The sequence below is a fragment of the Prionailurus bengalensis genome, chromosome X (genome assembly GCF_016509475.1).
Source record: "Prionailurus bengalensis isolate Pbe53 chromosome X, Fcat_Pben_1.1_paternal_pri, whole genome shotgun sequence".
NCBI lineage: Eukaryota > Metazoa > Chordata > Mammalia > Carnivora > Felidae > Prionailurus > Prionailurus bengalensis.
The window spans coordinates 88,589,748-88,614,218 of NC_057361.1; the positions used below are offsets into that span (position 1 = coordinate 88,589,748).

Consider the following 24,471-nt stretch of genomic DNA (forward strand, 5'->3'; position numbering starts at 1 on the left):
GCTTGTAGTTATGGTGCTCATAACTAAAATTGTATGATTCTAAAATTGTATGATTTTTCTCTTCCAACCTGTGATTGGAATATGCTTACTGAAAATGTGGTGTCAGAATAAAGGCCCTCTTTGGTCCAATTAGCAAGCATCATCATAAAAATAATAAAACGTGGTATAAAAGGCCATATTAGCAACATGCAGACATGACAGTGAGGCTCCCATGAGGCAGATAAGACCAAAAACTAGGTTTTCTGATTCCTTCAGGGTTCTTTATCTCAAGTCCCATACATATATTTAATTTCCTCTCCTTTCCAAGGGTTAGATAAATCAGATCTTTATCGGCAAGATATTTTGGAAAATCCACACTCCTTTACTTGTTTGAACACACTTGGTCTCAGCATCCGAGACAAAACACAACTTTCTCTTGCCGTGTCTCTGGATGATTGAGGTGACATGTCCTCAGTCACTTTCCCCTTGGGACTTGTCTTCCAGGCAAAGGCAACACAGTACAGTTGCAAAAGGTAAGCATGCCCTTTGAATGCACCTGTGGTACGGGTGTCTCTCTGTGATGTAAACGTGCTTTAATTCAGCCCTATCCTTATAAGGAGATAAAAATCACGTTCAGAAATATGCAAACTCTTGTTCAGAAACCTCCCCTTCATTCTGACAAACTGGCTGCCATCCTGATAAACAGATTTTCTTAAAAGGAACTGTAAACCAGAGCCAAACTTAATTTCTGGCACTAAAGGGAAAAAAAAGCGTGTCTGAGTTCCCGCTTGCGAGAAAGATCTGGCACTATGCGTCACCAGCATCCCTGCACTCCCCAATCAAACGTGGTTTGCTTTGGCGCTCCTGAGCCAGCTCTCGCCCACTGCCTGGCTACGGGGGCGGGGCTATACCTTAGCCTCGCCCCTTTCGTGGCCTCCAGCCAATACCTGAGACAACTGGAGGCAGGCAAGAGCCACAGTGAGGACCCGCCCCTCGCTCCCGTTCAGCTAATCAGGGCGGACGGGGTGTGGATTTCTTTGCTGACCCCGCCTTCCTGGCGGTGGGCAATTTAGAGCCGCACGCCCGGCGGGAATGTAAGATGGCGGAGTAGCAACGCGAAGCGGTTTGGACCTGAGTCTGTGGGCCGACTTCGGTTCCGGTCTCTGCAGCAACAGTGATCGCTGAGCAGAGAGTGCCTAGGGTGGTTGGCCAAGATGCCGAATATTAAAATCTTCAGCGGCAGTTCCCACCAAGACTTATCCCAGAAAATTGCTGACCGCCTGGGCCTGGAACTAGGCAAGGTGGTGACTAAGAAATTCAGCAACCAAGAGACCTGGTAAGGACGAAGTTGGGACCCCAACCCGGGGCGGCAGGGACCCCGCTTGGGCGGCAGAGAGTAGGGGGATGGGGCCGCCGCGTGAGTTCTGAGGGACCGCAGGGGGGGGGGGAAGGGGAAGGGGCAGCTCTGTGGCAAGCGTGCCCCACGGGCTGTTTCCGTTATTTTACCTCTCGCGGGAGGGTCACGTTCATTCTCACCGTGGGGTGGGGTGGAGTCAAGATGGAGCATGAGGCGAAGCTGTCGGGTTTGAAGTCAAGGGCCCGAGGACCCAAGGCGGGGTAGTGGCCGCCTAGAGCTACGGGAAGGGAAAGACGCTTAGCCTCGGCCAAGGGGACACGTGGCTTTGTCGCTTCGCTGTTGAGCTATCCTGACTGGACTGGGTTCACTTTAACTCTTGGACCAGCTTGCTTGGGAGAACCTTACTGCGTAATAAGCCCTCCTGGTGTTTCTTTTAGAGTCTAAGAAGCAGCTTTTCAATTCGAAATGGTGTCGGTTGGGTTTCGTTTTGAAGGAAATTGACATTATGTACTGAGGGCGCCAAAATGATTACTAAGGACTTCCCTTGGATTGGCAAGCGTTGGCTTTTCACATCTTTAGAATCGGAGCCATACTTAAGTTAAATCTAGTTGATCAAATAAAGTGATGCATTAACTCTGCATCCTGATTGCCAGCATCTCAGCTTGAGCCATCCAAAAATTTGGGGGAACCTTAGTTCTGGAATCCTTGACCTTTCCCAGTGCGGGTACTGGTACAGATGATACAGAAACGTATTTTTCAGTAGCAAAGTCCCTCCTGAACTCGTCCACTCCTCTTAGCGCTGTTGTGAGGATTTTAGGAAACAGTTTTCATCGCAGTGTTAAGATAATGGAGGAAAGATAATACAGTGGAAGACCGGAATTGCATGGTACATTGCAGCTGGAATTTTTTTCATTGCCTTGCTAATTAAACGTGCTCCCTCCCCCCACTCCCAACCTCCTCCTGCACCTTGGGGCCATCTTAAAAGATAACTTAGTTATTTCATCCTTTCAATGTGCCTTCCACCTAAATGTAGAATCTTCTGGTTGATAGGTATACTTTGTGTTTTGTGGTCCTGTTGATCAAATCAGAGCTGGGCCTACAGTCTTATGGATGCAGTCATCTAGTCAGTCATCTAGTAAGGGGAAAGTTTACACCAAGTCTAATGGTCAGTTAAATTAGTTAAGGTTACTTTCAACATTTTTTCCTAAATGCTTTTTTTTTCCTTTTTTTCTTTCTTTAAACTTACTATGGAAGTGTAACTCCCCTATCCTTTCTAGATCTGCTTATAAAATCATTCATCTGTAGTGGACAGCTTCCTTCTGGATACTTGATTGTTGTACTGCTGGTTGTGATGCAGATGCTAGTGCAAACACTGACACCATCTGTAACTAGGCAATACCTTAGTCAGAAGAGGCTAGCCAAGCTGCTGTCTTTAGCTTTGACCACACCATTATGACACCCTAATAATGAAACCATACAGGACCAGACATTGCATGTGGCAATACAGGTGGGGACAACAATGATTTTCATTTAGAGGGGTTTTTTGCCCGCCTTAGAGAACTATGGTTATTAAATCCTCTTCCTACACTTCTAGTAAAAATCCAAAGACCTTATTTTTCTTTGTGTTAACCCTTCACCCTCTGTCATAATGCAATACTCTAGAGCCTGAAACTATATTGGGAGAGGGGGAGGACGAGAACAATTCAGTGTTCTGACCGATCTGGATTCATCAGCAATCCCCATCTATTTCTGAAATCAGGCTGGTTTCATTTTTAAACAGCTGGACAGAGGCATGCTTGGAAACATTGGTTAAGATTAAGCCCAATGTGGAAAATGGCTGACTGGTTTGGTTTCCTCGTTTCAGGCTTAATAGCTTTTTGGTTCTCTAGGTGTTTTGAAATCTTCATTGAACATAATTGAGTATGTTGCCCGTGGAGCTTCCCTCTTCCATCCCCCACCCCCACCTTTGGCTCTTCTGCACTGTAGAAATGGTAACTACTGCTCTGTGTGACTCTTGGGCTCTGAAGGGCATAGACAGAGCAGCTCAGTGGGTACTCTGGGTCATCAGATGGAGAACTGCAGAGCCCATCCTCAAATGAGACAGTTTTGCTATTTGGCAGAGTCACAGGGGTTGGTGCTCTCTCAAGCAGAGTGGCTTTACTTCTCGACTCAGGAGCCTCCCTTGCTGTCCAGTTACGCAGGAAACATACATATAGGTGGGTGTATTGCACACAAAGAATAAGAGAGATTAGAAGCTCAGGCTCTGGAATCAGAGAACCTGCATTTGAAATCTTAGCTTTTCTTTGCCTCACCTGTAAAGTAATAGCTACCCATAGAATTATTGTGAAGATTAAATGAGATAAATTAGAACATTGTCCAACCCAATAAATGCACAGTGGATGTTGGTAAGCAGTTGTGGTGATGGTATTGCAGAAACTACAGAAGAGGACAAAGGGGAAAAAAGACCTCCCAGATAGTGCCGCCACCACCCAAGATCAGCTGTTCACATTTTGATTTATGACCTTCCAGATATTTTGTGTGTTTATGTACTTTTCCAAAAATGTAAGGTATCTATGGCTTTCATCACTTAGCAATATATTTTGAATAATTTCTCCCCTTAATATTTAGTCTACATGGTTTTAAATAGCTGTTCTGGTCTTCTTACAGTTTTACCGTAATTTTAGATAACTGAGTAGTAGATATTTCCTGTTGTTGACTAATGCTTTTATATGAAAACCTTTGAACACAAATCTTTGTCCATTTCCTTAGGACAAATCCCTAGAAGGGGAGTTACCAACTTAAGGGGTAGATGCCATTTTTCAGGCAACTGATAACATGTTACCAAATTGCCCTCTAGAAAAGTTGACCCAATTTCTGCTCTTGCCCTCTAGAAAAGTTGACCCAATTTCTGCTCTCATCGGCAATAATCAAAATAATAGTAATTAATGTATGAGTGCTTAAGAGGTGCTAGTTCCTATGCTAAGTACTTTATACATTTCTAATCCCCTCTACCCTGCTGAGAAGTTACTATCCCCATTTTATGGATGAAGGAACTAAGATTCAGAGGTTAAGTAACTTGCCCAATACTGGGTACTATTGCTTACAATTTTTGTTGATGGAGTATCTCATCTGGCTTTTAAAACTTATGAATAAATTAAAGTTTTTGATGTTTTTTTGATTCTCTTCAATATCAAGAAATAGCTTTGGTTTATTTGGTTACTGTGGATAGTCTCAGAGGGGGGAGGACTTTAACTTTGATTGTCTACGATTTTCCTAAGAACCTTGGTTAGTTAATCCCTTGGTTAGTTAATCCCTTGCTTTTTGCACATGCCAATGTCTCCATCTAAATTCTTGAGATTTTCTTAAGAAGACTATCCGCCTTTTAGATTTTGCTTTATTTCCTATTGTGTTTCTTAGCATTCCATGCTGGTTGGATGCACTGATGCTAAAGTAAAGATAAAGCAGAAGCTGTTTTTCTCATTGGATGGACATAGCCAGCCTGGCCTTGCCAGAAGATTGGGGGAATGATTGGCCCAAAGCCATTTGGAGAACACACCGTTAGTAGCTAGAGGGAGAGAACATGGAGTGTTACCCTTTAAATTGCTAAACTAGGTCTTTCCACCTGATAAATTGCATTAAAAGCAAACAGGTTTTAGCCACAGCTCTTCTACCATCAATCACTGCCTAATTTATCATCTCTTAGACTTAGAGGAAACCATAGAAATAATACTAAGATTTTTTTGAGGACTCACTGAACTATTGATTGACCAAGCTGTATAATAGGAGTATAGTTTGCAGGTATTTTAAGGCTTTCTGAAAGTCTGTACCTTATAATACTACTGGAGGGGCAAGATTGATCTTGATTAGTGAGATTAGAATACACAGTAAAATAAGGCAGTGTCCTAGTTTTACTTACACTGCTTTATTTTGCATATAGTTAAATAAATAAAATTTTCAAGTTGCTAGATACATGTCTGGTCATAACACCTTTCTATGCTTCAGGATTTAGTCCTAAATTTGGTTTTGGGAAATGGCTGAACTGTTGGTTGACTATCATCGGGTAATATGATAACACAAAAGTGTTACTAGCAATTGTGTTGGGTGGTGAGCTGGTGCTTTTACAAAAATTATTATTCAAGGGGCGCCTGGGTGGCGCAGTCGGTTAAGTGTCCGACTTCAGCCAGGTCACGATCTCGCGGTCCGTGAGTTCGAGCCCCGCGTCAGGCTCTGGGCTGATGGCTCAGAGCCTGGAGCCTGTTTCCGATTCTGTGTCTCCCTTTCTCTCTGCCCCTCCCCCGTTCATGCTCTGTCTCTCTCTGTCCCAAAAATAAATAAAAAAAACGTTGAAAAAAAATTTTTTTTAAATAAAAAAAAATTAAAAAAAAATTATTATTCAAACCTTATGTGATGTTAGAGTACTCTGTGATTTTTTTAAAGGCATACCTCTGCTAAATCTATGTATGTAACAAATGGTCTCTCATGTTTAACTTGGCAGTGATAATTTAATTTTATAATTAATACTTTAGCTGCTTTCAAGAAAGGATTTGAAGTGTGTTTCATGATAGTCACACGATTTGTTAAATAGATGCTTCAGAAGCCTTCTAGAACAAAGGCCTATCATAATTGTGCCAAGAATTTGGCACAAGGTAGTTACTGCAGTCTAGTGTTACTTTAACTGCATCCCTTGGCTTCCTGGTAGCCAAAGGGATAAAGCCACTTGCAGTGGATTATGTAGTTTTTCTTTTTTTTTTTTTTTTGAGAGAGAGAGAGACAGAACAGCATGAGCAGGGGAGGGGCAGAGGGAGTGGGAGACCGGGAATCTTAAGCAGGCTCCACACCCAGCGAGGGGCTGGATCTCACAGGTTGGATCTCACATGGTGAGATCATGACCTCAGCCAAAATCAAGAGTCAGATGCTTAACCAACTGAGTATCATGAAACTCTTTAGATACCTCCAGGCACAAAATTCTGGGAATTTCATGGGTGGGATCCTTAAATAATGATATTGAGTAACATAAGGAACAATGTAAACAATTATTATGGGTGTTTTTAATATTACTTCTGATAGTTTAGGCATTTGTAAAGAGAGATAAGCCATCATGTGTTGTTTTCTGGTCTTGAAAACAAAGCTTTGGAATAGGTAATTAGCCCTTCTCTTAGCCTCTTGGAGCTTTTGTTTAAATTCCTAATCAACACCACCTGGTTCTGGGTTGAGTGTATGTCTGGACCACAGATGATATTCTGTGTTCTTGACTGGAATAAGAGCCATAGGCCTTCCATATCACATGTAGAGGACAGAGGTGACTTTCCTGGAAATCAGTGTGCCTGACCTTTGTTCTCCCCCAAGGAAATGGAGATCTTCCTCAAGGAGGTGAGGTATGGGGCTCATCCCACACCTGTGGGCGGGATTAAATTTTTCTTGAGTTTTGAAGTTGCACAGGTATTTGAAATACTTGGTCCAGACCCCAGAGTTGTGCACCATAAAACATAGAAGGGACTCTTGTGGACTGGAACTTCTTAAAGGGTGGGCAGTGTTAGTGAAGGAGATCTGAGAAGTCCCTTAAACACCGCTGTCTCTTGTTTGGGCCTACCACAATGAGTAACCTGCAGAGCGCGTTCTCCTCCAGGAGGTGTGACTTAGCCTTGTCCATTGTGTTTTTTACATTTTTAGTATATTTTACTTATCCCAGTATATCCAAAAATATGATAATTTCAGCACATAAGCAACTTTGAAATTGAGATACGTTTTGCTTTTGTTTCTCCCACCTTCACAATAAATAGAGTGTGTATTGTATGCTTGTAGCACATCTCAATTCAGTTCCTCTGTCACTAGTGACATTTTAGGCGCTCCATAACCACACAAATCCAGTGACTCCCAGATTGCTCAGTGCCATTCTAGGACCTTCACTTTGGAAAACATGGGAGTTACTCTCACAGAAAGTGCTCCCTGGCTCCCTCCTGCTTGTCCATTTGAATTTTGAAGAATGTCTTCAGAATGTAATTTTGGCATGGGCGTAGTTAAGGTTGCCGACAGACTCCATTGTTTTGTTTTTTTTTTTTAATGTTTATTTATTTTTGAGAGAGGGAGAACACCAGCAGGGGAGGGGCAGAGAGAGAAGGAAACCCAGAATCCCAAGCAGGCTCCAGACTCTGAGCTGTCGGCATGGAGCCCGACACGGGGCTCAAACTCGTGAACCCTGAGATCGTGACCTGAGCCAAAGTTTGGACGCTTAACTGACTAAGCCACCCAGGCTCCCCCAGAGTCCATTGTTTTTTAAGGCTGACCTCGGTGATTAACAGATGTCAACTTGGCTAAGCCGGGGTCCACAAAATTGCTATATCATTTAGTCTGTTGCCTCGGTATCAGTATTTCAGGATCCTGCTGCAAAAATCTTCGTAGCTGTCATATTCTGGTGCTCCCAACAGGTTGTATGTAGTTCCACCCAAAATGAAATCTCTGCCAGCTGTGTATCTGTGAAAAGGGTATGAACAGATTTATCAAAATCTTTTAAAGAAACATGTTGGACCCATTGCCTCTAGTGTGAAGTGAGTTACTTTGTGAGGAATGATAGAAGTCCGTCTTCTAAATTTTCTCACTAGTACACCTGCAAAAGGTTCACAGTATCTTGAGTGGATACCGAGAGGCATCCTAGTCCTGCCGGATATTCATTCATTCATTGTTTGTGCCCTAGAGGCACTGGCTGGCTGGGGATACAGAAGAGTGCAACAAATCTGGTCCCTGCCTTTGTGGAGCTTATGTGCTAGTGAAAGAGACAGGCAATAAACAAGTGTTTACAAAATAAAGTGATAACAAGTTATGATAAGTGTTTTTGAAGATAATAACTAAAGTGGTGAGGGAATGACTGGGGAGGGTCACTTTATTATGAAACATTTCAAACACGCAGAAGTAGAAAAGTATAGTGGTTTCCCCCAAGGTACCCATCACCCAGTTCAGCAATTCTCAATTCCTGGTTTAATCTTGTTTTCATCTGTTATTCCCCCTTCCATACACACCCACAGTTACTTTGAAACAAGCCTAGATAGTATATTGCCCTTGTACATTTTAGTAACCACAGTCCCATTTTCTTGCCTCAAAATGTTAACAGCAATCTCTTAATATCAAATACACAGTGTTCACATTTCCCTGCCTCATAATTGTGGGTGCTTTTCTTCTCTGTTTGCTCGAATTGGTTTGCAGACAAGGTCCATATATATATTTTAATTGGTTGATTATTTTTAAGTCACTTTTGATCTTTTGCTTCTCAGGAAGTCACTTTTTTGATAAGAGGGTCAGAGGAGATACTTTGATTGAAGTCCTGAGAAATAAACCAGCTAGTTGTAGGAAGAGCATCCCAGGTAAGTGGAAAGAAGTGCAAGCCAATGATGTGAGCAGGGAATGTTAAGGAAGGCCATGTAACTGATACATAGTAAGCTAGGGAGAAAATCTTTTGAGATGAGCTATCTCTCAAATCAAAAAGCCCAGAGTTTTCCAGATTCCCTCACAGTATTGCACAGTTTCTCAGAACATTATACAACTGGACTAGGTTCTTTGACTTAATGCAGAAATGCTTTTGTTTTTAGCTACATTTCTGTGACTTCAGCTTTCACTGAGGGCCACAGTTAACGCTTTATTTACTCAAGTACGTACAAAGCATGATTATGCGCTTCTGTGTTCAAGTCAAATTTTGAGATAGTTGTAGATCCACAGGTAATTGTAAGATATGATGCCAAGACGTTCTGTGTACCCCTTACCCAGTTTTCCCAAAGCTCCCAGCCATAGTCATTCCAAACTAGAGTTTTCTTGCAAAACTGTAGTGTGACACAAGAAGCAGAATATGGACATTGATGCAGTCAAAATACAAAACCATCCTGTCACCACAAGGCTCCATCCTGTCATAACCACACCCACCTCTCTTCTCCCTCTCTGTATTTTCCTTATGTTGCCTTTGTCTGGTTTTTTGGTGGCTCACTACTACTGGCCTTGTAAAATGCATTGGAAAATATTCCCTCCTCATCTGCATTCTAGAAAAGATGGTGCACAATTCGTGTGAATTCTTCAGATGTTTGGTAGAACTCTCTAGTGAAGCTGTTTTTGGTCAATCTTAGAGACATCCATTTTTTAATTTTTTTTTAAAGTTTATTTATTTAAGCAATCTCTGCACCCAATGTGGGGCTCGAACTCACGACCCTGAGATTAAGAGCTGCATGCTCATCTGACTGGGCTAGCCAGGTGCCCCAAGGCTTAACCAGTTTTTTAAATTCCCCTTCCCCCAAGAACCAGCTTTGTGTTTCATTGGTTTTTCTCTATTGTTTTTGGTTTCATTGATTTCTGCTCTTAATGGTTAATTTTCTTCTGCTTACTTCAGGTTTATTTTGCCCATTTTCTACTTTATTGATATTAATTATTGAGCAAATCATGCACTTTTAACATAAGGATCCCCAGTATAAAATACTTCTTTAATTCAGTGCCTGAAGAAGGTTTATCTACAGATATCCCAAACTAATGGGTTTTCTTCTTTGTTCTGGCTACCAAGAATCTCAGCTTCCCTGTTCTAATTGGTTTCTGGTTTGATTTTTACCATTTGCTTTTATTTGTCTTGCTTTACAATGTAAACTAACCCCATTCTTTTTATTTTTTCTTTTTATTTTTTTAATGTTTATTTTTAAGAGAGAGAGCGCGCGCGAGTGGGGGTGGGGCAGAGAGAGATGGAGACCTATTTTCCGAAGCAGGCTCCAGGCTTCGAGCTGTCAGCACAGAGCCCGATGTAGGGCTCAAACTCACCCATGGGGAGATCATGACCTGAGCCAAAGTCGGATACTTAACCAACTGAGCCACCCATGCACCCAACCTCATTCTTTTTAAAATTAATTGTTACTTGAATTGGAAAAGAATAAATATAACTGTCTCCCTATATTAGCTGCTTCTGGCAATGGAATTCTCTCCTGTTGAAGTTTTTCTCTTGATCAGTAGGAGTTATCCACAATTCTAACCTACTCCTGGTTGATACACGCTATGTAAAACACACACGCACGCGCGCGCAAATACCACCACCTCACCTACAGGATTAATTGGGGGAAATGGTGTTGCTCTGAGGTGTCACGGAGGTTATGATTTTTTAATTATAAGTTATTCTTGGTAACAACCCAAGCATGGATATTAAAACTTTCATTTTATGGTTAAGTGTAGCCCTACTCCATAATTAACTTCCTGTGGAATATTTTTTAAACAAGACATACTAATTGGAAAGAATACAGTTCGCATAAAATGGAGGCAAGGACCACATCTGTTTTATTCTCCATGTGTCCCTGGCACTTAGCACAGTGACTGGCATATGAACATTTACTGTTTGTTGAGTGAAGTGCCAATATGGTAGATGTGGTACTGGCTTCCATAGAAGGCATCGTTATAGAACAGTAGTGTGATTCATTCCTCACATGATCTCTCTACTTTTGTTATACGTGGATTGTGACAGTCACAGGCTCTGTATCCAATTTGCATGCACATGTCCTATTCCTATACGTAATGAGACACAGGCAGCTCACTGAAATTATGGTCCGGTTACTTGTAAGTTCTTTAGCCAGGCTTTTTCATGCCATGTCTCATGTAACAATAGGTAATATTTGTATAGTACACTGGCGTAAACTGAGGCAGTAAACTGCTTCTGGAACAGGGGCTCCTCCTGGGGATCTCCCAAAGTCTGAGGGGATCAGTGACCATGTGCAGCTAGAACTCATTAACAGCATACTAGTAGGGAAGTTATACTTTTTAGGCTATACTGTCTGTAGAAGTGTAGTATGGTGCTTTAAAACCTGTTTTTTGTTTTCGTTCCTTTCTCGTTGTAGTGTGGAAATTGGCGAAAGTGTACGTGGAGAGGATGTCTACATTGTTCAGAGTGGCTGTGGTGAAATAAATGACAATCTAATGGAGCTTTTGATCATGATTAACGCCTGCAAGATCGCTTCAGCCAGCCGGGTTACCGCAGTCATCCCATGCTTTCCGTATGCCCGGCAGGACAAGAAGGATAAGGTAGAAGCAGAATCTACTTTAAAAAAAATTTTTTTTTGTTTTAATCAGAAGAAGCACATGCCCAGAGTCACAAAAAAACTTCTCAATTCTCAGATACATATTTAGAGGATATTGTTGTTTTTTTTAATCACATTCTCTTAGGTATTACCCAGTGTTCAAAACAATTGACATGTGATTGGTTTATATAAATCAACATCTTTGTAGTCTGTATTTCTTCATCATACATCTGTGACTCTCAGCTCACTGTGACTTTTTAATTGTATCAAGAGGACTAAGCACCAGCTACCGTGGAGTAGAATATTTTTTAAACTGGTAGATCCTCTGGGACCCTCGTCATAAAACTTGAAGTCAGTTACATGAATACCTGATCTCATTATACACATGCACATCTCCCCTTATTTATCTGGTATATTAGAGGTTAAGGTACATGTATAAAACTTTGCAGGTCTGTTCTAACAGTCAGTGCCCAAATTTTACGTACAATGTCTGGGAGAAGGCCAGACATTTTTATTCTGAGACTATAGTGCTCCTACAGAGTATAAAGGGCATGGGCTTTGCTAGTTTATCGTGCAGCAGGTGTGTTTATCTGTCATTTAAGGAGGTTGAAGTTGTTGGAATATTGACCTCAAGATGAGTAAGCAAGTGGTATAATTTGCACAATAAACTAGAATTTCCATTCTGTGATCTGTCTTTTAAGTTTTGACATGTTAGATGCAATACAGGTTTGCGTATGTATGTGTCAAAAGAGATTTTAATAATTCTTGTGAAAAAGATTTTTTAAGTCAGCCTAGTTTGAATAATTGAGCATTAAAACCCTTAAATAGGCTGAAAATATGTACATTAAGAAAACAAAAGGTAGGAAGGTATTTTTCTTCTCTGAAATATGTATCCTGATTTGGAAAAGTGATATTCTACTTAGTATTTGTGCTAGATTGCAATTTACTCATATAGTCAATGGCCATGGCACTTGCTATGAATTTCCTGGTAGCATGGTGCCGTAAACATAGTAGGTGCACAGTAAGCAAATGTTTCTTGAGCAAATGAATTGTTTCTCTAAATGGCTTTTTGGTTTTTTGTCCTTCTTCTTTTGTCCCCTCCATTTAGAGCCGGGCTCCAATCTCAGCCAAGCTTGTTGCAAACATGCTCTCTGTAGCAGGCGCAGATCATATTATCACCATGGACCTGCATGCCTCTCAGATTCAGGTATCTGGAAGCTAAATATTCAGCATTAGAAAGCAGGGGGTGTGGGGAGGAGAGAGCTTATAATGCTAAGAGTGCACAGAAGCAAAAACCTGCCCAAAGACAGCTTAAATAAACTAGACATCGACATCATTTTAAACATCCTCACCTTAAGCATTGTTTACCATCTCAGTCATTTGGAGTGGTTGGATAAGGGAGGTGGTCTGGTATTCTGAGAAGAACATGGACGTTGGGTTCAGACCTAGTTTGAATACTGGCTGACACTTACTGGCTTTATAACCTTGCACAGATTATTTAACTACTCTGAACACGCACTGCATTGTTATTGTGAGTACTAAATTTATGGTATAAATGCCTGACTCAGGATAGGTGCTCAGTAATTGGGAACTGTTTTTGTCATCATTAAATTTAGAGCCACAGATATCAGAATCTACTTTCTAGCATAAACACAGAGTAAGGGGAACGCAGCATTCCTTTGTATTTTGTACTGTTTAAAGGGACTTTCACATCATCATTGGAGGCTTATGGCAATCCAGTGAGGTACACAGGGTAGGTGGTTATGACCATTTTTTAAACGTGTTTTTATTATTTATTTTTGAGAGAGAGAGAATGTGCATGCACGTGAGTAGAGGGACAGAGGATCCAAAGCAGGGTCTGCACTGACTGCAGAGAGCCCAATGTAGGGGCTCAAACCCACGAACCGTGAGATCATGACCTGAGCCAAAGTCAGACACTTAACTGACTGAGCCACCCAGGCGCCCCTGATTATACCCATTTTATCGAAGAGGAACAGATTTCTTGAGAAACGCAACTAATCTGTAGCAAATAGTATTAGAACAGAGATCTTTTACCAGTTACTCTCTGTGACCATTTATTATAAATACATTCCACTAAGTTTACGTATCAAAGCGTCTTCTAAGTAGTTTAACAGTTAGCTTTTGCTCCCTAACAGACCAGCCCAACATTTGATGGAATAAGGCAATAAGTATTACCTCATGGGTCTCCACATTGACTGGGCAGTCGCGGTATTGGCTGAACTTGGCCGTTCTTCCCAAGGGCTCTTTCATGGTCCTGTAGTCAATTGTGGGTTAGCTGAAGTCAGGCCTTGCCCCTCTTGGCCGGGACTCTCTTGGCCAGCCCAGGTTTGAGAAGCCATTTTTAATCTGCTACACTGAGCATGCCTTCTAATCAGTTTGAATGTCACAGGAAGGTATTCTTTGGGCCAGTTATTATCCTCTTTGTATTAGTCATTTATAAATCGAAGAGCACAAAAAGAAAGCAAAAGTGACTCAGCTTCTTTCTACAGGGCTTTTTTGATATCCCAGTGGATAATTTGTATGCGGAGCCAGCTGTCCTGAAATGGATCAGGGAAAACATCTCTGAGTGGAGGAACTGCACTATTGTCTCCCCCGATGCTGGTGGAGCTAAGAGGTACGGCCAAACTGTGCATTGTTCTCACAGTACTGGGGATATCTTTCATACAGCTATGTCAGAAAGTTGTCATTTTTCTAGCAAGTGACAGTTTTTAAGTTCAGTTGACCCTTGAACAGCATGGGGATTAGGGGCATCGACCTCCCCACCCCCTGCCCCATGCACTCCAAAATCTGCATATAACTTTTGACCACCTCAGAACTTAACTACTAATAGCCAGCTGTTGACCAGAAGTGTTACCAAAAACATAAACAGTCAATTAACACACTTCGTATTTTACGTGTGTTATAGATAGTATTACAACAAAGCAAGCTAGAGAAAAGAAACTGTTGTTGAGAGAATACATTTACAGCATGGTACTGCATCAAGAAAAATCTATTTATACGTGGACCTGCACAGTTGAAACCCATGTTTTTCAAGGGTCACGTATACTTCAGAATGGGTGTATCAGTATCTGGGACACGAGCTGGACATAGTTTTACTGACCTGAGTCACTGCCAGAAAGTGACAGAAAGACAAGGCAGCCTAGAGGGGGTCCTTAAGTAGTTGCAGTGTTGTAGGCTTGACTGAACCGCATTAGTAACTTGGCACCACAGAGCTAGCAAGCAATACCACTGTGAACCCATCCAGAAGGCTGGGAAATTGGGGTTTCCAGTGAATGGCACCAGCTATTGAACCATGTGCTATTATTGGACAAATAGGCTTTCACTCCCCTCATGATGCTGTTGGTTCGACCCGTGTTAACCCTGGCATTGAGACATTAAGCAGGAGGGAAAATAAAATGTGCTAACTTTATATTTAAAACCAAGACCTTAACATTTTAAACAAACTGATTGCCAGGCATTGCCAGTTTCAGTGCTTCACAGCTCACATGGTGCCGACTAAGCGCTCTTGATTTCCTTAGTGGATCACTCATTAGTAATACATTCAAAAATCTGACACATGTTCTTCTTGTTGTGGAAATAGAATGAAGAGGCTACAAAACACAGATGATTGGGGAAAGCTAATTCCAGTCTTTCTAAAGGCCATTTAAATCTTCAATGACTGTTTGTCCACAACCTCTTTATTTCAGTAACTCCAACAGAACTGATAAGCTGAGCACTTGAGTTCCGTTATCCAGCCAGATGTGTGGCTCTGTGAGTCTCATGTAATCAATAGTTATTATCTGTAAAAGTGACAGAGCCGAAAAAGCATCCCCCTAATGGCAGTTGTCAAACTTGTCTTAACTTGTTGGGCATTATTTTCACATCTTGCCATGGGACTTAGAAAATAGTCGTGTTTGAAACAAATAATCAAGCCAAGATCTTCTTTCCAAAGTTGGGTATAGGAAAACTGCCTTTAGTAGGTGACTTATTGCCACATGACCACTCTGTGTGTGTGTTTATAATTCTCTTTCCATAGTGGAGGATTTGCTGAGTGAGTAGCTATCAGTTTGGTCTTGGCAGGGTTTTTGGAGTAGGTAGAGGTCCCTGTGTGATTGTGGTTTGCACAGAGTTTTCCCCTCCATGGTGTAGGGAGTGACTTTTTCCAGCCCTTCCTGCTTTGTCAGTCACTGATTTTTTTTTAATGTTTATTTTTGAGAGAACGTGAGAACGCGAGCAGGGGAGGGGGCAGAGAAAGTGGGAGACACAAAATCCGAAGCAGTCTCTAGGCTCTGCCCTGTCAGCACAGAGCCTGATGCAGGGCTAGAACCCACGAACTGTGGGACCATGACCTGAGCCAAAGTCAGAAGCTTAACTGACTGAGCCACTCAGGTGTCCCCTGTCAGTCTTTGATTTTGTTGGCCATGGAGTATGGGCAGTCTGGGATGCTTGAGCTAATTGAGCATGCATTTGTCTTGGATGAGTAAACATTCCAAGGAGATTGGTTATTCTTATGTTCTATGCCCACACAATTCTAGTAATGGGGAACACAAGGTATGGTTCATTTAGATCAGGATACATAAGCTGTTCAGGTTGTGGTTTGGATCTTGCACGTTCTCTATTATATGGTCACAGGCTCTCCCCTGTCCAGCACAGACTCTGTTATGTGACCATAGGCATAATGGAAATCAGACAATGCTCTGGTTGTATCAGTGCTGCATTAAAAAAACAAGACCTGGGACGCCAGGGTGGCTCAGTCACTTGAGCGTCTGACTCTTGATTTTGGCTCAGGTCATGATCCCAGGGTTGTAGGATCAAGCCCTGTGTGGGGCTCTGTACTGAGCGTGGAGCCTGCTTAAGATTCTCTCTCTCTAAAATGAAAAAATAAAAACAAGACCCAAACCACAGGCTTCTTCACGCACGATGATGGCACAGTGGAGCATGGACCTACATGTTACTGGAACAGCGTGGTGTCATTTACATGGGATGGATTTCTGTCTGAGTGAATTCTGTGGTACTTTGTCATCAAAGATTTGTCTTCTGTGTCACTTACTAGTTTGGTTTATGTTATTTTGTAATAGAAAAATAAGACATTTTGATTTGTTGGCAATCCTTCGGGCTGTCCAAGCAAGATGTCCCATTTTCCTGATTAATTGGTACAGTGTTCCTTGTAGTGCTCCTAAAAGGAACATCCAAGCTCAGTGCCCATGTACAGTTGACACTGACAGTTGGTGGATCACTGGGGGTAAGTGCGGTGAGCGCACAGGCACTGGAATGGGCTGGGAACTTACTCCTCTCCTGTCAGAGGCTCAGGTTCACTTCTCATCACATCCGTGCATCCAGTTGGGACAGTCTGTGCACCCCCGGCATTAACTAAAGGAAGTCTTCTTTCTCTTCCCTTCTGCTGCCAGTCTATTAAATGAATGTGCCTTAGCATCCTGCTGCTTCCCAGGACTGGTGAGGCATCTGACTCTCCCCTGCTGTAAACCAGAATTAATTATAATTGAAGTCTGACTAATCTCAGGATACAGATGCATTAGTCTCTAAAACCTGCTTTGTGACGTTTGCCTTTGAGAAGCCAGTCAAGTAGAGTTGTTTTCTTCCAGCCCCAGGAACAGTTTGGTTTCGAAGAGTGGTCTCCCTGAAAAACAAACCCACTATTTAGTCCCTGTGTTGGCATCTTTAGGAGACACACACACACACACACACACACACACACTGTTTGAACTGTGAACGCGCCACTGTCTTGCAGAGTGACCTCCATCGCAGACCGGTTGAATGTGGACTTCGCTCTGATTCACAAAGAACGGAAGAAGGCCAATGAAGTAGACCGCATGGTGCTGGTGGGAGATGTGAAGGATCGGGTGGCCATCCTGGTAGATGACATGGCCGACACCTGTGGCACTATCTGCCATGCGGCTGACAAGTGAGTGCCAAGAGGTGGTGGGGCCAGTGGTTAGAAGTAAAAAGCTAACTGCTTGCTATCTGCAGGTGAATTGAGGGAGATGAGAACTATCTTTGGGAGTTTTTATTACCCTAGGCTTGAATTGCAATATGCATCAATTGATGAATATTTTATTTTTCCTCCAGATTCACTTACTTATTTTTTTCTTACTGTGCTCAACTATATAAAACATAAATTTGCCACTTTGACCATTAAGTGTACAATTCAGTGGTGTTAGATACATTCGCAGTATGTGCAACTATCACCGCTGTATTTCCAAAATGTTCTTATCACTCTGAATACTCTACTTTTGATAGTTGTTTTTTAAAAATTTTTTAATGTTTTATTTATTTTTTAAAAAAATTTTTTTTCAACTTTTATTTATTTTTGGGACAGAGAGAGAGAGAGAGCATGAACGGGGGAGGGGCAGAGAGAGAGGGGGACACAGAATCGGAAACAGGCTCCAGGCTCCGAGCCATCAGCCCAGAGCCTGACGCGGGGCTCGAACTCACAGACCGCGAGATCGTGACCTGGCTGAAGTCGGACGCTTAACCGACTGCGCCACCCAGGTGCCCCTAATGTTTTATTTATTTTTGAGAGAGAGAGACAGAGACAGAATCTGAAGCAAGCTCCAGGCTCTGAGCTGTCAGCACAGAGCCCGACGCAGGGCTCAAACTCACGAACTGCGAGATCATGACCTGAGCCCAAGTCGGATGCTTAACTGATTGAGCCACCCAGGCACCCCCTTGATAGTTTTTTAAATTTTTTTTTTAATGTTTATTTATTTTTGAGACAGAGACAGAGCATGAATGGGGGAGGGTCAGAGAGAGAGGGAGACACAGAATCTGAAACAGGCTCCAGGCTCTGAGCTGTCAGCACAGAGCCTGACTCAGGGCTCGAACTCACAGACCGCAAGATCATGACCTGAGCCGAAGTCAGACGCTTAACCGACTGAGCCACCCAGGTGCCCTGATAGTTTTTTTTTTTAAGAAACAAATTAAGGTAGAAATGTATAGGCCTGAACAGACAGGACTATACAGTTGGCCCTTGAACACAGATTTCAACTGTGTGAGTCCACTTATTGTGCTTTTTTTTGATAAATACAGTAGAGGACTATAAATGTATTTTCTCTTCCTTATGATTTTCTTAATAACATTTTCTTTTCTCTAGCCTATTTTATTGTAAAAATACAGCATATGGGGCGCCTGTTGGGTAAGTGTCTGACTTTGGCTCGGGTCATGATCTCATGGTTCATGAATCTAAGCCCTGCATCAGGCTCTGTGCTGACAGTGTGGAGCCTGCTTGGGATTCTCTCTCCCTCTCTCTCTGCCCCTCTCCCACTTGTGCACTTGCTCTCTCTCTAAATAAATAAAACTAAATAAAATAAAAATAGAGCATATACTATAACATGCAGAATATGTCTGAATGGACTTTATGTTATCGATGAGGCTTCTGGTCAGCAGGAGGGTATTAGTTATGATTTGGGTGAGTCAAAAGTTTTGCTCAGATTTTCAACTATGGGGGTGGGTGGTTGACACCCCTAACCCCCATGTTGTTCCAGGGTATACAGTATTTTCCTATTTATATTTTACCTAAGCCAGAAACCCTGGTCCTACCTCTTGACTGTCCATTTTAGTTGCTACCACCTTCATTCATGTTATTTCTCCTCTCTTGCCTGCACTGTTCTAAACTGCCTTTATTCTGTTCTCTCTGCTGCTGGTAATCAATCTCGTACCTCCCCAGTCTGTCTTCTCTTACACTGCCTCCCCTCTTGTGAATCTGTCTAAAACTAAGGCTAGATACCATCACTCCTCTCCTTTAAAACCTTAAGTGGCTCCCCATTGCTTATAATCCACATTACTGTGGACAGCATAGTTTTTCGTGATTTTTCCTTAACCTCTGGGTGTCTGTGCCAGGCACAGGCCCTGGCATATAATAGGGGCTAAGAAAATATTTGTGTGCTGAATGATTGCTGATTTGGATCCTGGAGTATACATTTATAAAACTCATTTCGTCCTTTTATTATTAAGGTAATGCTAATTGCTGTAACAGACCGACTCCCTGAAATGTCAGTTGGTTAATGCGATAGTTCTTGTTTGTGGTTTAACTCCAGTGCAAGTATTCCTCTTTTGGTTTTGTAGTGCCACATCTTTAACATAAGGCTTCCAAGATTACCTTGGAAGACATTTCCATTTTGGCCATCCAGAAAGGGAGAAAAGAGCATGGAGAATCACCCGTGGAAGATTTTTTTAAAAATCTTTTTTTAATTTTTATTTACTTTTGAGAGAGAGAAAGAGAGCATGAGTGGGGGAGGGCCAGAGAGAGAGGGAGACACAGAATCTGAAGCAGGCTCCAGGCTCTGAGCTGTCAGCATAGGGCCCAATGTGGGGCTCGAACCGTGAGATCATGACCTGAGCTGAAGTTGGATGCTTAACCGACTGAGCCAACGAGGCACCCCACCCATGGAAGATTTTTATAAGCCCAACCAGTTGTGTACGTTGTATCTGCCCACATTCTGATAGCTAGAATTAAGGCATATGGTCACTCCTAACTATGCAAGAGATACTGGGAAAGGTAGTCCAGCCGTGTGCCCAGGAAAAAAAGGAGATGGATTTCCTTGAGCATAGCAGTCTGTACCAGTCTCACTATGTTAATCCAAACCTATTCAGATCAGTTCTTAGTCCATATATTTGTTTTTGCTGTGAACCGAATTGTGTCTCTCCTAAAATTCATATGTTGTGGTTCTAGGCCCCCTAGTGCGATGATATTTGGAGATGGGGCCTTCGGGAGGTCACTAGGTTTAGATGAGGTCACGAGGGTGGGACCGTCTCATGATGGGAATAGTGCTCTTGTGAGCAGAGACACCAGAGAGCTGATTACCCCATGCATATGTGCACACAGAGGTCACATGAGTGCACAGTGAGACAGCGGCTGCCAACAAGCCACGGGGAGAGGCCACAGGATGAAGGTCACCCTGTCACCACATTAATCTTAGGGTTCCCGGCCTCCAGGACTGTGAAATAAAGTTCTGTCTTTGAAGGCACACAGTCTGTGGTATTTTGCTATGGCAGCTCAAGCTGATTAATACACTCCTCTCCCCGAACTCGGGTCCTGTGGTGACAGGTGAGATTAATCCAAAGCATCTCTGCTTCTTCCTCTAGACTTCTCTCAGCTGGAGCCACCAGAGTTTATGCGATCTTGACTCATGGAATCTTTTCTGGCCCGGCCATTTCCCGCATTAACAATGCATGCTTTGAAGCAGTAGTCGTCACCAATACCATACCTCAGGAGGATAAGATGAAGCATTGCTCCAAAATACAGGTAAGGATGCAATTCTTGCAAAATACTCTAAGTATTTATTTAGGAGGTGGTTTCATACATTGAATTGGGTGTCTACGTTCTGAAGCCTCCCCGCTTTGCTCTTAAGGGCTCAGTCTGTCATCAGGATCTGTGGTCCAAAAGTAAGAAAACGAAATCAGGTTTAAAAGATTCAAGTTGCTAGATGCACCTCTGGAGGATGGAGCGCCAGGGATGCTACATTTCAACAGACTGTCTCAGTGATCGTGATACCTGCTCACATTTACAAGTCCTTGCTCTGCAGTATGTGTGTCTCGCTTTTAACTGTTGGCCCCTGCAGACATAACATGAAACCTTTGAACCAGTAGTACACCCCTTAGGATGGCAGCGTTTCTCAAAGCATGCTCTGGAAACAAAGTTCATTTCCTATGGTCCTTGTTAAAATGCGGATTCCTTTGCTCCATCTGAGACGTGCACAACCAAGAGGTCCTGGGGCCACTGTTTTAATTCCCCAAGGAATTAGACACTAAAGTTCGAGTACTGTTGTATCAAAAGAACAAGGCCTTGCTTAATTAAAGTGTACAGTAGTCCATTCGCTTTCTGAAATTAATATGTAGAATTGGAGCATCCATGTCCTTTTTAAGGATTTTTTTTTCCAGCTTAAATGGTTTTTTTTTTTTCATTCCTAAGAATTTGTAAATGTCAACCCACCGCCACCTTGGTGAGTCTGGGTGAGGGGTTTTCCTCCATTAGCACTTTGACTCTTTCCTAAGTGGTGATACTAAAAATACAACGCAATGGAGCACCTGGGCGGCTGTCAGTTAAGCGTCCGACTCTTGATTTCAGCTCAGGTCATGATCTCACGGGTTTGTGAGTTTGAGCCCTGAGTCGGGCTCTCTGCTATCAGGAGAGCCTGCTTCAGATCCTCTATCTCCTTCTCTCTCTGCCCCTCCCTGACTCATGCTTGCTCTCCCTCTCTCAAAAAATAAACGTAAAAAAAAAAAGGCTGCAGAATGGCTGGGTGTGGCTCCCAAAGGGAAATAGCACAGTGCAGCTGTTTTAAGAGGAAGGACCCTCACAGGTCTGCTCCTCAGTGTCTACAAAAGGGTGGGTCCTCTGTCTGGGTGTTCCTAACCTGCCGATTTTCTCACTTTCCTAGGTGATTGACATCTCAATGATCCTCGCAGAAGCCATCAGGAGAACTCACAACGGGGAGTCCGTTTCCTACCTGTTCAGCCATGTCCCTTTATAATAGAATTACTGCTGAGGCTTTTTACAAATAAAGTGAACCCCGCTCCTTGTTCTCCCTTGGCATTTGATGAAAAATCCAGCAGAAAACCCAGCTTGCTCCAGTGTAGCTTTCCACACCCCACATCAGGTATATTAGCGTTTCTCCTAAATTAGAGAAAGACGGATTGAGACTCACTGCTGGGATTTCCTTCCTCCGTTGTCTCATTCCAGCTTCTTGGATTCTGTGAGCCTCGCAGTTTTGCAGCTTTAACCACAGCCGAACTGCTGCAAGATTGCAGGCTTGAGAGGGTGTTGTGTTGTAGGGGTGTTTGAAGTTGATGAGGGAAGCTCAGACTACTTTGCATGTGAATTCTTCAGGGTTTCCTTGGTTCCGAACCACTGGTGACAAAGCCGAACCACTGGTGACAAAGCCGACCCAGTTCCCATCCCCCAACCCCCAACCTGTGAAAAGCTCTCAAAAGTCTATGCTAAATTACAGCAGGAACCCTAGGCAGCCCCAACCCAGCTCTGGTTGCTGAGTCCTGTAAAGCAGGAGCCAGCGGGCAGCTCTCTGGTTGGTGGGGCGGGCCTGAGGGGTGGCAGCACACAGGGCAGTGAATGCTTCTTGGGAGGAAATAGCCTGATCCTTCACCCCCTGCTTGGGGACTGTGTCCCTTGGATTCTCCTTTGTACCTGTTCCTTTACGTTTGACTTGACCTTCAGCCATCTTGCCCTTTCCCTGGCCAAATAACCCTCTCAGGCCCAAATGTTCCTTGTACTACAGTCTTCTGGAAAGCAAACTTACGGCCTGCTATGTGATCTCTAACATTTACATGGGATTGTTTCTGCTGTAGCTTAATCTTCCTGAGCCCGCTACCACCCTGGTAGTAGGTTTTAGGTGGGGTCGTAGTGCCTTTAGATTAATTTAAATATCTCATTTTCATCTTCCTCCCATTGATTTGGCCTCTCCAGTGACCTGAGATTTCTGTTAAAAAGGTTGATGTTACTGTTTACTGTCTCTTGTAGAGGAAACTAATAAAGTGTCTTTGTGTGATTGTGGATCTGTATCGTATCTGTACCGGTCTTTCTGCCAAAGGTTTGGTCTAGGTGTCTTACGGCCCAGTGATCACTCTTCTGTGCTTCCAGACTGTCAGTTGCATTGTTAAGCCAAGAGAAGACCTTGGCCGCAGTTTTATCCAACCTTCAGACCTTAAGATGTCTGGGGTGTGCTAAGAACTAGATACAACGTGATTCTGTGCATTGTATCTGAATTACAGCGCCTGTGAGGCCTGCTGGATCTCTTGTTCTTATTCCTGGGGAATAGGAACCCAAGTGCTTTCTCAGAGGAAGAGTGTAGTCTTTATAATTTATTCATTTTGGAACCAATTTTGCCAAATATAACATTTCCCTCCATCAGTAGTTGATACATGTGTGGCATTTAATTTCAGGCCTTCTAATTAAACACTGGGGAAGGTAAATGTGTACAATTGAATGAATGCTAACGCATTCCAGAAGGTGAAGGGATTTTTTTTGGTGCATCATCAAATCAGGACGCTCTTTAACTTCGGGAGAAGCCACATGCTTCTTGCTTTTGTTTGCTCTGGTTGTGCTTTATGTTGAATAATGGGATGTTGACTTTACCATGAGTGTTCTGAAAAAAAAGTGATTCAAAAGGGGACTGAAATGAGCTATGGAGTGTGTGCCTCCGGCCCGCTAGCCTTCTTTCATCGCAAGTGCTCTGGGAGAAGCTGACGTGGAGAACCAAGTGCCCTATCCTGCTGGTCACAACTTCCTGAAGCATTGGACCCATTGATCAGGGCTTGCTGCGCCATAACTTTTGGACTCTATTGTGGGCCCCTTTGGGTAATCCAGTTCCTAGAATGAGGTTTCAAGGTCATTCAGGAAAGGGCTTCAGTCCCCACCTGTGACCCTTGTGCCTGGGGGAAGGTCAGTATTCAATTCCCTGTGACACTCAGCAGAGTTCCATAAGCACCTCCACCACCCTTCTTTTTGGGAGAAACCCAAGGGTCCTGGATGGTAAGTGACTCCCAACTGGGGAATAGCAGCAGGAACAGACCTGGTGGGGTGTAAGGAGGAGATACCGGAGCTGAACAGAGTTGCAGCCCGATCACAGTTGGAGCTATACCTGTAATAGGTGTAGGACCGCTTCTGAGCAAAAGGCATCACCAGGTTCTCTACATCCCTCACCTCCCACCCTCAGAACCAGAGGAAGGGAGGTTACTTGGAACAAGGCTAATCTCATTGAGTCCCCAAGCGAAAGTTCATCTCAAAGTGGGGACTGCTGGTCTCCTTGCCAGATTTGGAAATAGAAGCATTTTCTGCTAGAGTTCATTTTTTTTTAGGTTTTTGAAAATGTTTACTTTTAGGAGAGAGAGAGTACGTGAGCTCAAACAGGGGGAGGGGCAGAGAAAGAGGGAGACACAGAATCTGAAGTGGGCTCCAGGCTCTGAGCTGTCAGCACAGAGCCCAATGCGGGGCTTGAACTCACGCAGCACAAGATCATGACCTGAGCCAAAGTCAGACGCTTAACTGACAGCCACCCAGGTTCCCCCCTGCTAGAGTTCATTTAATTTGACTATTAATAACATGTAGCCCTTGATCTGAAGGTTATTAGGATCATACAA

At 43.1% G+C, this 24,471-nt stretch overlaps 1 protein-coding gene across 1 annotated transcript; it reads left to right on the forward strand.

Moving 5' to 3' along the window:
* The first annotated feature begins 1,035 nt into the window (after nt 1–1,035).
* Nucleotides 1,036–22,885, forward strand: PRPS1 (phosphoribosyl pyrophosphate synthetase 1). Its single transcript, XM_043571669.1, has 7 exons — nt 1,036–1,315; nt 11,179–11,362; nt 12,467–12,565; nt 13,869–13,993; nt 17,108–17,281; nt 20,461–20,620; nt 21,756–22,885. The coding sequence occupies exons 1-7, from the start codon at nt 1,194–1,196 to the stop codon at nt 21,846–21,848; spliced, it is 957 nt and encodes a 318-aa protein (XP_043427604.1). The 5' UTR covers nt 1,036–1,193; the 3' UTR covers nt 21,849–22,885.
* The last annotated feature ends 1,586 nt before the right edge of the window (nt 22,886–24,471 follow it).